General features: G+C 38.8%; 1 protein-coding gene across 2 annotated transcripts in view; it reads right to left on the bottom strand.

The window, feature by feature from the left end:
* The window catches only part of Tcea1 (transcription elongation factor A1), a 28265-nt gene that overhangs the window by 10565 nt on the left and 2438 nt on the right, over window positions 1-15262 (bottom strand). For both annotated transcript variants that reach the window (XM_050165278.1, XM_050165286.1), the window contains exons 2-5: window positions 10617-10679; window positions 6316-6421; window positions 4225-4312; window positions 1015-1160 (exon numbers count right to left, since the gene is read on the bottom strand). In XM_050165278.1, the coding sequence (XP_050021235.1) occupies window positions 1015-1160; window positions 4225-4312; window positions 6316-6421; window positions 10617-10679 (403 nt within the window). The remainder of the gene's footprint in view (window positions 1-1014; window positions 1161-4224; window positions 4313-6315; window positions 6422-10616; window positions 10680-15262) is intronic.

Raw genomic sequence — 15262 nt, 5'->3', positions numbered from 1 at the left:
CTCCTATTTCTTCAGTCCCATTTGCCTCATCCACAGACTCTCTGAGTTTGTTAGGACCTGGTATCTTTCAGCCCATTACTCCTTTCCTCTGGAGTTGATCTAAGACCTGTGCCATAGCCACTCTTGCACCAATGTCTCCTTTTCATATACTAGGCAACTCCTCATTTCACAACACCATAAATTCTGGGTGTTCCAACAGAGGGACAGAGAAAGAACGGTTATTAAGAAGAAATGCCTTGTCTCCCATGACATAGATTTTAACACAGAGAAACTTCTTATTTCATCTGCCACTCATATACATAGACATACTCAGAAGACTATCACAGATGCTCGAAAGAAGGGAAAGAATAAAGAGAACTGCAAGATAGAAAAAGGGAAAAACAGAGAGGCAGTAAGGAAATTCAAGTAGAAAGGGTCAAGTAAGCAGCAAAACTGATCACCCTAGCTACGCACAGTTCAGCATAACTGAAAAGAAAAAGGGTTAATTTATTTAACATGTCAAACATTCTGCCTACCAAACTTACTTTCTTAACTTAAACATTTTAGGGACACCACATGGTGTTTCATGATAGTATGAAACCTGAAAATTGTTGGCATGTTAAGTTTAAGGATTAGTATTTCTTGGTATTCCCCATGGAAATGTAAACTGTAAATTGCTTTTCTAACTATAGTAAGTATAAAAATGAATTACTAATATAAAAGTTAAATACTCTATGCCATACTAATTTTAACAATTCATCTTGTTACTGCTCAACCTAAGGTCAAGGTAATGAGTTTGCAAATCTGAGATTTACATAGGAAATGCTTAAATTAGCATGACCAAGAACAGTATCAACACTCTAGAAGGCTGTGCTTGGTGGTGGTGCCAGTGTCCTCCTTCCTACTGCCCTCTAAGAACTGCTATCAGCAACAAACTTCTAAGCTAAGCAGTGGGAGCCATCAGCAGGAAGACACATGTGAAACACCAGCACAAAGGTGGAGATGGTAAGGGGGTGCAAACAACCCTAAACTTACCTCCTGTCCGGAGAGCTGCAGCAAGCATCTCCCTACACTTTAACCGCACAGAATCAGAAGTGCTTGGTGCCCGAGGAAAAGATGAAACGTAAGTGTCTCGAGCGTTTGTCTCATCCCTTTTGCTGCTTACGTTGCTGCTGGAACTACTAAAATACACATACATGGGTACACAGACCAAAAAACAATTAGGAAAACCTGAATAGCATTGTCATTACACTGTAAAAATAAATACTTGGGGTCTAAATGAGATAGCATTTCAGTCACCATTATGTAACAGAAATGTCACCTATATATAGACTAAACGTTTTTAAAAAATTGACTCCAATAGATAAATCTCATGCCTTAAAAAAAAAAAAAAAACTGGGCAGTGGTGGCACATGCCCTTAGCCCTAGCACTTGGGAGGCAGAGGCATGTGGATGTCCAGGTTTGAGGCCAGCCTGGTCTACAGAGTGAGTTCCGGGACAACCAGGGCTACACGGAGAAAGCCTATTCCAAAAGACTGAATTACAAACAAAAACAAATATTCTGACTTTATTTTCCTTTAAACATTAACAGCATCGATTTTTTTTTCTTTTTAAGACAGAGGTTCACTGCATAGTCCTGGTTAATCTGGAACTATCTATGTAGATCAGGCTGGCCTTAATGAGAGGTCTTCCTGCCTCTACCTCTTGAGTACTAGGATTAAAGTGAGCAGCCATCACAGCCAGCCCTATACCTTTTTTTAGCAGGAAAAAGTATACATCGAAGTTCAGCACAGTACAGAATAATCAAGGATCTTGGCTTTTGTAAAGGGATAAGGGGATGAGGCCAGAAAAGAGCGCAGAATGCAGTCAAACTAGGAAGAGGAAAAAACTGTTTCAAAACCTACATACTAGTCAGACAACAAAGTTCTAATCAAGACTGTAAAAAGATTTCTTTCTAAAATAGTGGCTTAATCTGAATAGTCTAAAAATTTTCTAGTCAACTCCAAAACTTCAATTACATCTGACTAACTTCACCTACTGGACATTCACCCAAACAAGTTCTTTTCAAAATGATTCTGTGTAATCTCAATTAAATGCTATCACAAGTCATTTTCAAAGGCTTATTAAGCTGTCCATCCCTCCTATCTACTGTAGAACTAACTTGCTGTGTTTGTTGTTAAGAATACATCTCCTCCACTTCGCTCCAGGACAAACCACTTTTAAACACCAAAACTGCTCACTGTGGAAAAGTTATCAGAATCATCTAACTCTAGTTTGTTTCTTCTTATGAACCATGTACTTAGAAAATCCTGTCTACAAAGAGGTTTGTATACTGTTTTTCACTCTCCTATAAGACAAAGTTTCCCAAAAGCAAGAACTAGGATCTCATCCTTTATGTATTTTCAATGTGTAGCACGGCATCTCTAAGTAGTAAATGAAAAAAGAATTATTCATTTTTGCAACAGGGTCTCACATTGCTTAGGTTGACTTTGAACTCTATGAAGCCAAGCCTTCTGCTTCTACCTCCCAAGTACGGGGATTTCAGATATGTGCCACTGTGCCCCATTTTACGGCTTCTGGGAATTGGATCCAGGCTTTGCATACGCTCAGCAGGCACTATACTAAAGGAACTACATCTCCAGCCCCAACCAATGTTAAAAAACAAAACAAAATAAAATTTCTTAAATACTGTAAAGCTTTTGCTTCTTACCTATGGCCAATACTTAACCAAAGTACTGCAACTTGCCTGTACGGACTGATTCGCTTCACTATTACCAACCTTGTCTCTTAAAATGTGATGCCAAGGCCTGAACCACTTAAAAGTTTCTCAAATTTGAGCACCAAAATGTAAAACCTTAGTCAACCTCGAGTCACTCAGATCTGACTTACAACTTCCTTTATATTATACCCCAGGAAAGTCTGGATAGTCATGTTTACTCTTATGTGTTGTTCTGGATAGATGCCAGGCTTTAGCACATAAATATTCCACCTAAACGTTAAATACTAATAAAACTATACTAAAAATTTTCTTTCTTTTTTTTAAAAATTTATTTTATTATTATTATTTTATGTTCATTGGTGTGAGGGTCAGATACCCTGGAACTGAAGCTACAGACAGTTGTGAGCTGCCGTGTGGGCGCTGGGGATTGAACTCTGGACCTCTGGAAGAGCAGCGGTGCTCTTAACCTCTGAACCATCTCTCCAGCCCTAAGTTTTGGCCCCCAAAAGCTCATAGGGAGTGGCACTATCAGGAGGTGTGGCTTTGTTGGAGGAAGTGTGTCACAATGGGGGATGGGCTTTGAGTTCCGTTTCCTCACGCTACTCCTCCTGTCAGTAGACTTCCTGTAGCCTGCGAGATGTAGGCCTCTCAGCTGCTTCTCAGCATCAGGTCTCCTGCACATCACCTTGTCCCCACTAATGTTGATCATGGACAGAACCTCCGAAAGTGAGCCACCCTTTGTAGGAGTTGCCATGGTCATGGTGTCTCTTCATAGCAAGAGAAATTCTAACTATGACAGTATAATATAAATTATCTTGCTTTCTTTTTGTAGACTTCTATTTTTCTTCTAAAATTCTAAGAAATCTTGCTAAATGTTTTAAAGATGGCTATACATGTGTGCTAATTCCATCTGACTAGACAGAGGAAGGAGGAGAGGAGGCAGGATCAGAAAACCAGGGACAAAGTGATGGCGCAGGTAAACAAACTAGCTAGTTTTCCTGTCTGCTTATTTGTTAACTTGACACAAGCTAGAACTGTCTGGTAAGAGGAACCTCAACTGGAAAAATGTTTCTACTAGATTGCTGACAGAGTAGTCCCTGGGGTATTTTCTGACTAATAATTGATATGCAAGGGTTCAAGTCACTGTGGTGTCACTATTGGTCCTGGGTTGCACAAGACGGCAGCAAGCCATTAAATAGCATTCATTCCTCCATGGCTTGTGCTCCAGTTTCTTATGGAGTTGGCTTCCCTCAATGAGCTGTGTCCTGGGATATGTATGCCAAATAAATACTTTTGATCATGGTCCCCGTCCCCCCACACACACACACTTGGCTTCCTTTCTTTCCTTTTCTTGTCTTCTTCTTTTTGGAGACAGGGTTTCCCTGTGTAGCCCTGGCTGTCCTGGAACTCACTCTGTAAACCAGAGTAGCTTTGAATTCAAGAGATTCACCTGCCTCTGCCTCCTGAGTGCTAGAAGCCCTACAACAGTAACTGCAGCTGAAATTAATTCATATAAAGTGAGTTACCTTTCTTCTCTCGCTTCAGGGCTATTCTGTGATGAAATTGCAGGTTCTTTTTTCTTTTCTTCAGAATCTTTATCAGTTGATGGTCCATCTGCAAAATTTATCAAATTCCTAAAAAGTCTACTTTTGTTAAAAATGAAAACAAAGCATAGCACATTAATAGCCTATATAAGCCAAAAACAAACATTTAAAAAAAATCAGCCGCCAAAGAGGCTGATTTTTAACTTACCATTAAAATCTTCAATTTCCCACAACTATATATAAAGTATAAGCAAACTATTATGTTAGCATCTGTATTGAGGTACTTTTTACAATACCTGTACAATCAACACTCCTAAACTTTCACTTGGAAAGAAAGAGGAATTCACATGCCAATGGCAGCTGAAAGTTTAAAAGGAGAATATGCAAAGGAAAGAGTGTGGATGAATATGAACACAGCCATCCCGAAAATGAGAGCTCATGCATAGAGAACAATAGTATCTAAGTGATTTTTCAAGAAGTTAAAAACGTTAAAGTGCCACCTACAGCACAGATAAGTATTTCTGGGAAAGTAAATAAAGAGCATCTTCACAGAGACCATTCCAGCCTCAGTACGGTCCACTCAGCACCTCTTTTAACTCAATGATCTGTCAATAGAGCTGCGTTTCACCGGCTCCTGTAGCCTCCTACACCTCTGGCCTACCTGCCTGAAATCCTGGTACTTGAGAGGAAGAAAAAGAAGGATCAGAAGTTTAAGGTTATCCTTTGCTACATTGAGTTCAAGGTTAGCCTGCATTATATGACACTTTGCCTTAAACAAACAAACAAACAAACAAACAAATAAATGTCAAAACAGAATAAGAGAAGGTTATTATATTCTCCAAAATGCTATCACAGGAGAAAAATCAAATGCTTAAAGAATTGATTAAATTAGAAAACTAAATACGATTCTGGACTAGCTATTGAAGGAGGTATATATATTGAAGGAGGTATTATAATGTGTCCTAGTTTGCTTATCTGTTGCTATACTAAAACACAAACCAAAAGCAGCGTGGGTTCATCTGCTTTACCTCATCTATCACCAAGGGAAGCCAAGGCAGGGACTCAAGCAGGGTAGGAACCAAGAGTCACGAAATGAAGCACAGTGAGGAATGCTACTTACTGGCTTATTGTACACAGTTGTTTGATTTCTTTTATAACCTAGGAACACCTGTCCAGTGGAGTCACTAACTATAGTGGGCTGGGCCTTCCCATATTTATTATTAATCAAGAAAATGTTCCACACACTAGCATACAGGTCATTCTTATGATGGCAATTTCTCTGTTGAGGTTCCCTCTTCTCAGATAAACCTAGCTTGTATCAAGTTAACAAAAAACTAAAAGGTACATAGGGATAGCAACAAATTAGAGCATGAACTGTAAATTAAAGTATTACACCAATGCCTGCTTTCCTTTATTATAATTGCATAAGAAAATATGCACATGACTACATTCTAAGTCCTCTGGGGACAGCTTACACACATAGTGGGAGTCTCTCAAATAACTGAAGGAAACTAGGAGAGAAAGGAAGTGTTCTGAGGCGATTATACTTAAGTATTATAAAATAAAATGACACATTAAGTATTCTCACATGATTTTTAAGAGAGATCGCTAGACATGGAAAATCATGCCATGGTGGCACATGCCTTTAATCCCAGCACTTGGGAAGCAGAGTTAGGTGGATCTGAGTTCAAGGACAGCCTGGTCTACAGAGCAAGTTCCAGAATAGTCAGGACTACAGAGAAACCCTGCAGTCTTGAAAAAAAAAAAAGGAAAAGAAAATAACAAAAGCTGATCTAAACAAATGAATTATGGGCAGTCATTTTAAAAACACTTCAGAAAGCATCACGACCTGTTCTTTGAAGAAAAGTTTTGAAGGAGCTTATCTACAGTTACTGTCAGAGACCACTGAGTTTATCAGCCTACAACTTTCAAACAAATTAAAACAGGGCCCTCATCCCTATTAGAAAGCAATGATTTCACCAAGTCTAGATTCATAGACAAAAAAATGCAGCAGCCATTTGAACAAGTCAGGACATCATAATATAAATATATGCCAGCAAAGATCAATTTTACCTAATAATTTTTTCCAGGATTTGATGAGTGATTTGGCTAAAGATGTGACTTCTTCATCTGTACTCTGCTTGCGAATAGCGTTGACAGACATTCCAATTCTAGTAGACTGCAAGGCAACAACAACAAAGTGTCCATCAATGTTGTCCCAAACAATTCAGTATATTAATCACACTTGCTTCTTTTTCAGACTTTTTTTTTCTATTTCAGATTTAAAAATTTCAATAATTTGCATTCTGATGAAAGTACACACATCTTCAGATCACACACTGGACTCACCAATGCTTCATCACTGAGATCAACAACCTGGTACTGTGCTATCAAGGCCAATGGAGCACTGAAATGAAATCAGTCTCTCAGGGAGAAATGAGGGTGAGGTGTAGAATTTACGTGGACAGATAGAATATTGTATACATAATACATAAATAAATATAAATAAATAAATAAATCTTTAAAAAAGAATCCTAATTTTGGATATATGGAAGAAATAACTTGAATTATTGAATTGTTATGACAAACAGAATAACACCCAACAGTGCTGAAAAATGTATCCTAGAAGCTCCTGCAGAAGACCAAGATATAAGGAGAATAAACTGAGCTGTTGGGTGATGGCTGTTTAATGATCACAGGATGCTTTGATTATTAAAACCACCATTCTTCGCACCTGTTCTAATAATCCAGTTTTTGACAATAAATGTGCTTACATAAAGAAGAGACTATTAGCTCCATGACAAGAAATCAGGCTGATGAAGTGGAGTGAAAAAGAACCACTGCATGTTTCTTTTCCAATATTAGTACACACTTGGGAAACTGGAAGAAAGCAGAGGATGGAGACCAATGGGAAACTATTATAAACAGGTTGTCTAAAAAGTGGTCCGTGACACTGAAGCAGAGACACTGCCCATCATCCACCAAGGTTTCTGTTTAACATCAAGCATAGGAGAAAAGGCAGGGAGGAAGACAGAGGGCAGGACAGGGAGCACTCAGGAACTGACTGCACATCTAGACCAAATGGCTCCAAATCAGAAATCCCTATCACCATGACACACAAGCTGTCTGCTTCAAGTTCTGGAGACAGAACATAAGCCCTGTATATGGTAAAGGAATGCTATATTCCTAGTTGAGTAATGAAGATTTTTTACACAATATTTTGCTCATGTTTCTCCCTTCTGTAACTCTTCCTAGATGCTCTCCACTTTCCTACCCAACTAACTTTGTTTTCTCTCTCTCAGAAAACAAATCAAAAACAAAAAAAATTGCCCAAAACCCACAGAAGTAAAAATCAAGGCAAACAGGCAAAAGACTAAAAGACCAAAAGTGACAGACAAAATGAAATAAAAAATTCCACAAAAATATCAGAGTTCATTTTCTATTGGCCAACTACTGGATATGAATGAGGCCTGCTCTGGAATGTGGTTGATATACCCAAGTCAGACTCCACTGGGGGGAAAATGATTTCCCCTTTCCTCTAGGTACCAGCTGCAGATAAATTCTCGGCTAAGGTAGAAAACTGTGTCTACTTCCCTTCCCTTCTCAGGGCTGGCTTGAACCTGCACATGCTGTCAGTCTCTGTGCGCTAAGTTAGAATGTGCATCTGTCCTGCTGTGTCTGCAGTCAGTCATCCGTCATCTGTGGTTCTTAACAATCTTTTCACTTCCTCTACCAAGCCTTGAGAAGGGTTTAATGAAGATATCCGATTAGGACTAAGCACTCCACAATCTCTCACTCTCTACACAGTCCATTTGTGGGTCTCTGTGTTAATCACCATCTCTGATTGGGTTGAGTGAAGTGAGGAACTGATGTGTCACTGAGTTATTTTAGTAAAGAGTCCCTTTAGTAAAGTAATAGTATTAGCTTTTCTGCTAGGTACACAACCTATCTAGTCTCAGGTCCTTGGCCACTTTATTCATTTCAGATATGGGTTTCATTTCATGGAGTGGGCCTCAAATCCATTAAAAAAAAAAGTGTTTGGTTACTTACTCCCATAACATTTGTGCACTATTTTTTACAGTATATTTACAGACAGGTCACAGGATTTGTGGCTGGGTGATACTGCCTTTCTCCTTCAGTATCATACAATGTACTTTCTAGCACCATCAACACTAGTCAATAGGACTGAAGCTTCTAGTCAGGCATAGCTCAACTTCTCCAAGCTCATTAAGTAAGTGCCTTCAAGGGTTCTCAGCATCAGGTTCTTGAGAGCAAACCAAAAGCATTGGCAATGGCCTGTGATGTTTGAGGATCCACAGGAGCCCTTTGGTCAATGACTTAACAAGATGTAATGCATTCCTGGCACTGGAGGTTTGACCTGACTGTAAGGTGTTAATCTGGGGCACTGTCTTTACTACTATTTGGCAATTCCATTTAGATGTCATCTTGCCTCTAGCTCTTCCTTGCCCCGAACTAACCAATAATTACGCCACATTGCTTCCTCATGCTATTTCTGCTGAGGGAGAACCTGAATGTCTTTGGAGACCACCTGTGTGAAGCCTTTCTTGAGCTTCCAGATTAAGAGGTCAAGCTAAGGAATCAACTTCTGGGGCCGCAGAGATAGTTTGTTGGTTGAGATCATTTCCTGCTTTTGATGAGGAATCAGGTTCAATTCCTAACACCCAGATGGAGGTTCCCCAACCATTTGTTAACTGCAGTTACAAGGGATAAGAAGCTCTCCTTCTTCTGGCACATAGTGCACAGACATACATGTAGGCAAAATAGCCATACACATAAAATAATAAAACTTCACAAAACAGTGAACTTCTTTCTTCTCTGCCCCTATCCAGACTTTAAATGGGTACCAACACTGCTGCTTTTAAATACAATTTCTTCTAGTTTTTTGAGCTCTGAGGGAGACAGATCTAATTTACTGACATTCACAAACCCAGCATAATTATTAGACATAATAAAAATTTAAGTATATATTATATAATTATACTAAAAAAATTAGAGGTGGATTAGAAATGCAAACCCTACCCAGCCTCCATACTTTTATAACTCTATACATCTCTTAATTACATGCTGAGATTATTAAGATTATTTCCAATGTATTTTCCCCACATAAGCCTACTACTACTCTTTGCTAGGAAGGATTACACCCAAGTAGAAGGATTACACCCCCCCCCCAAAAGACTGCTAATCATAGAACCCAGAAACTCAACTTCATGATTAGCTTCTGTTCCTGAGTCTGCATGTAAAGTCCTTTTTATTTGGTTTTGTTTCCACTACAGATCCTTTTGGTCATCTGGTGAAACTTACATATTCCTCAGAAGTGCTTTAAAGCACATTAAATAAAACCCATAAGATAGCAAAGAAAAAGCAACTATATTTTATATTTATTTTTGCTTTCTTACTAAAACATTAAGACAAAGTGAGGAACATAAGCAGCCATCAGGATAAATAAAGGAATTTTAATACATTTGCAAAAGTATTAAGTTAACAGTAATGAAAATATCTGTGATTTCTTTTACAGTCATAAATGCTACTGAAACGACTCTTTATAATAAGAAATAGTTCAGTTTCAACTAGACATTCCTGAACATAATTTTCTCCAGCAAGATTTACACACCTTTTTAATTCTTGAATTCTGACTTAATGAAACAGAAACACCAACAAAGAATGCTCATGAAAAATAGAAAAGGCTACATTCCATGTTATTGGCCATACTTACTTTCTTTTGTACAATTTTGACTTATTTTTCTTTCTTTTTTTTAAGATTTATTTATTTATTATATATACAGTGTTCTGCTTGCATGTATACTTGCAGGCCAGAATAGGGAACCAGATCTCATTACAGATGGTTGTGAGCCACCATGTGGTTGCTGGGAATTGAACTTGGGACCTTTGGAAGAGCAGTCAGTGCTCTTAACCTCTGAGCCATCTCTCCAGCCCCTGACTTATTTTTCTACTTTAGATTGCACACTGGGGCTTGAGTACTCACTCTACTGACATTCAATTGTCTGCATGCATGGCTGACGCTGAAAAAGGGAGAAGAGTGATGATTTGCTGTTATCTCTACACTAAGCTACAGTGAGCTGCTGAAAGACCAAACCAGGGCCAGGAAAACAGGGGCACCCCTTACATTATAAGAGCTCATGACCCCATAACCTTGGAAAGTTCTTTGAGGAACACATACATAATTTATATTTTATTATATACATACATAATCAATGGCAATTGACTAATGTTGACATCTTAAAAAAAGAATGGTCTATTCTATAAAAGGATAGATTAAAAACATGTTATTGGTAATGAAGATGACCCATAAGGCAATTATCAATTTAAACACTGTGATACACAGAAACACATACCTGTAATAATTCCAGAGTCATGGGAATATTCTTAAGCTCTTTCAGCAAATCCAATGCACCAGCCTATAAAATAAAACAGGTTCATACTGAATTCCCATGGAAGTAAAGCAAGGACTAGCCAATTAACAACTTATAATGGCTCATCTACTCACTTGAGTACAACAACACATATATGCATGTACATATATACATCACCTTACAACAGAGATTAAAACATCAGAGGTTCATAACACCTGCTTTCTGAACTATGGCTAGCACTTGTGAAGTAATTTTGAATTGTATTTTCAAATGTGTCTTCCCTGAAGAAATGTAAAACTTCTTACTGTAATGAACAGCTGCTACAGCGTCTCAGTGCTTATCCGTTCACATGGAGAGGAGGAGAAGGTCAATATTGCTTATCTAACAATCCGTCACAAGAACACTGCTATCTACCTGGTTCTTACAGAATAGTAAAGAGCAATTTCAAAAAAAAAAAAAAATCAGGATTTACATCTGTTATGCTTCTAAGACTATCTACTGATGTGGGATAACACTCTGCATGCTGTGAATATGTTTTATGACCATTGTTAATGAATAAAGCTGTTTTGTCAATGGCTTAGCAGAGCAAAGTCAGGTAGGAAATCTGAACATAGATTATATAGAGAAAGTAGGCAGAGTCAAGGAGACGCCATGTAGCTGCCGAAGGAGAAGGGTTGAGGGCTGCTTCCCGCCACCCGACTCCTGGCTGCTTATACCCCGAAATAATCACAGAAACTGTACTCATTTAAAAACTGTCTGGACCATTATTTCTAGCCTCTTATTGGCTAACTCTCACATCTTGATTAACCCATTTCCATTAAATCTGTATAGCACCGTGAGGCTGTGGCTTACTGGGAAAGATCCTAACCTACGTCCATCTCGGGCAGGAGATTTATGGCATCTGCCTGACTCTGCTTTATTCTCCAAGAATTCTGTTTGGTCTACTCTACCTATCTAAATTCTGCTCTACCAAAAAGCCAAGGCAGTTTCTTTATTAACCAATGAAAGCAAACACATAGACAATGTCCCTCCTATACCAGAGAAGGACCCAGAAACTTTCCTGTAAGCCACAGCCTCATGGTAATACACAGATTAATAGAAACTGGTTAATTCAAGATGAAGAGCTAGCTAGAAATACAATGTTGTAATTAATACAATTTCTGTGTGATTGATTATTCAGGTCTGAGCAGTTAGGAAATGAACGAGCATTCTCTGCCTACAATCGACTGCCAATTACCATCTGGAGTCAAAAAGCTCCTACAGGATGAAGAGGCAACAACGAAAAAAACCACAAACTCTGGCATTAATGAAGAATAAAGGGACAACAGTGCCACCTATAGCTTTTGGCCAACTACTATCCCCTGCCCCAACACACACACACACACACACACACACACACACACACACACACAGCTTCTTTTTTTTTCCCTTTGTTTTTTGAGACTGGATTTCTCTATGTAACAGCCCTGGCTGTCCTGGAACTCACTCTGCAGACCAGGTTGGCCTCGAATTCAGAGATCTGCCTGCCTCTGCCTCCCAAGTGCTGGGAATAAAGGCATGCACCACCACCGCCTGGTGAGACAGGGTCTTATTAGATAGTTCTGGATGGCTTGAAATTCCTTATGTAGATCTGGTTAGCCTCAAACTCAGAGATCCACCTGCCTCTGCCAAAGTGCAAGGATTAAAGGTATGTGCTGGGCACACTGGTATTCACTTAATTTCATTTAATCATTTGAATAATCCTCTATATTTCAACAGTGTGTGCGCACACAGAGGAAAGTTTAATTTGTATTTCCATGTGTGCAGGTTTCCTTGTCTGTCTCAGAGAGCACTGAGAGGTCTGAGGTCAGGCATCTTTCCCCAGTCCCTCCCCACTTATATATTCAGGTTAAGCCTCTTGCTCAATGCAGTGCTCCAGCTTCCTCCAGGATTCCTTACGTGCACCTTCTGCACTGGGATCACAAGACAGCTACCAAATCCACCTACAGGCTTTTAATGCAGGTTCTGAGAAAAAGAACTTCAGTCCCCATGCTTTACCTGCTATCCAATTTCTTCTGCTCGCAAGTGAAAAAACAAACAAACACTTAAGCTATGGAACATTTCCTTTTAACTCTTTTATCTTTTGCTTACTGAAAAACAACTCTTTTAGCCATGTATGGTAATATACATCTTTATTCTCAGCAGTCAGGATGCTATGGTAAATAGATCTCTATGAGCTGGAGGTCAGCTTGGCCTACATAGAATTCCAGGCCAGCCAGGGCTATGTAGTGAGATACTGTTAAAAAAACAAACAAAACAACAACAGCAGCAGCAGCAAAACTAAAGAATTCTTTTATTTTTATCATATATTGCCTCTTTTATAAATAAAATGGAAAAGGTGAATAAACAAATAGGCTAAGGTGTTATCAAAGTACTTCATATTCAGAACCAGACATTTATAAATTACTTTTTGACTCAGATCTGATAGTGGCACCATGACACATAACCTGAATCCTAGAACGTGGGATGCAGAGAGGAAGCTCTTTGCAGGTTCTAGACCAGTCAGGATTACACAGTGAGCCCCATCTCAAGAAACAAACAAACAAACAAACAAAGTTGTATCAAGAAGACTAGGAATGGGGCGGCAGCACTGGCAGTGTGTGACACGTCCTGACATCCCAACACTGCGAGACTAAGGAAGGAGTCACACAGGAACACCTGTCTCAAAACAGACAGACATGAATATAACGAAACACTCTATGAAAGAACCCATAAGAAAACTAATGTCAGGCTTGTTTTGCAGCACGAATTTAGCTCCACTGTTTCTATAACTACTTCCTCAGGGTCCAATGGAATTCCAGGGTATCTATGATGTTCTTCCAGCACAACTGTGTTTCCCATTCCTCTGGCCCACCACCGACAATTGTGCTCTGAACTTACTACCAGACAAAAGCTGCATTCTGTCCTTCCCAGTCACCTACCTCCAGCATCAAGTCCATTGCAGCATCACCTATAGGTAATGATGCAAGAGACAGAAAGATTTGACTCTCAACTTCCAAAGCCACATTTAGTTCACAGAACTGACTGAAAAATAAACTACAGCTATCACATTATTCTATTACGTTTTTAGCGCAGTTAACAGAAGTGTTTTTAATTTTTTTAATTTTTTTATACAAAATACAGTATTCAAACTTCCAGGCAACCTAATTTATATAAAACTATAGGATTCAAATATCCTTCCTCTCCACAAGCAAAAGCAGGAGGTACAAGGGACTTACAGTTAAGAACATGTGCTGTATTACCGCCTGACTAGATTCCAATCCATACTCTTGTTTTCTAATTTTAAAAATCCTCTTCAAGCTTTTCACATACTGAAGAGAACAACACAGCCCCTAGGAGGTAGATGAAATGGTCTAGTACACAGTGAAATATTAAAACACAGAAACACCAGGCACAAGACAGTTTGGTGGGCAGAGTAAAGGCCCCATATAGATGTATCTTCAAAACAGACACACACAAGTCCAGTAAATATGAAAAAGATGTCCAGAGCACTTCACTAAACAGTAATTTAAAGGACAAGCATCAACAAGAATTGGAACAATATGAGATCAAAATAGTCAAGCACTACTGATGGCAATGTAAAATGGCATGAGCCACTTTGTGGGAGGAAAAAAAAAAGAATTACATTTTTTTTGATAGTTTCCTAAATGGTTAAGTAGATTTGGGGTGTAGTTTAATGATATAGTGTTTGCCTAGGCATCCAGACCCAGGATAAAAAGAAATGTTATCCAGATGCTGCAAGGCTCAGTACTTCTACTCCGAGGTATATTCCTATTCTTCCTTTTATTTTCATTTTTAAACCGTAGCAGCTCATTAAGAGCCAGAAAAATTAAAATCCTATTCTTCCTTTTATTTTCACAGAAATAAAAACACGCCAACACAAACAGACATAAGAATATCTTAGCATAGTTTTACAACCTAAAGTGGAAACAGCCTAGATGCACATCAAAAGATAAACCCAAATGTGATATAAGTGCCAGTACAATAAAATACTATTCTATAAGCTGGGCGGTGCTGGCGCACGCCTTTAATCCCAGCACTAGGGAGGCAGGAGGCAGGCGGATCTCTGTGAGTTCGAGGCCAGCCTGGTCTAGAAGAGCTAGTTCCAGGACAGGAACCAAAAAGCTACAGAGAAACCCTGTCTCGAAAATCAAAAAAACAAAAAAACACACAAAAAAAAAAACACTATTCTATAATAATGAAGAATGAAATATGAAATATTAAGAAGACATGGCACAGACTAGACTTTAAAACACATATAGTAAACGAAGCATGGTGGCATGTATCTAGGGTCCCAGTCAGCTACTCAAGATACTAAAAAGAGAATCAGGGAATTCTTAACTAGTCAAGACAACATAGTGACACCCTGTCTAAAAACAAAACAAAACAAAACAAAACACTCCAGTAAGTGAAAGAACTAGTTATGTCACATCCTGTAAGAGTTCATTGACATGGAATTTCCAGAACCAGTAAAGACGATGTACGTAGTGGTGTTTACGTTTCCAAGTTCTCCTTTATAGAATGGGACTACTATACTAGCAAAACTATCTGAGTAATAAAAATTGGTAAGATTTATAATTAGTAGCCGG

Source organism: Alexandromys fortis, unplaced genomic scaffold, assembly GCF_014885135.2.
Source record: "Alexandromys fortis isolate MF-2015 unplaced genomic scaffold, M_Fortis_MF-2015_v1.1 scaffold_18, whole genome shotgun sequence".
NCBI lineage: Eukaryota > Metazoa > Chordata > Mammalia > Rodentia > Cricetidae > Alexandromys > Alexandromys fortis.
This window is presented reverse-complemented; position numbering and strand designations above follow the sequence as displayed.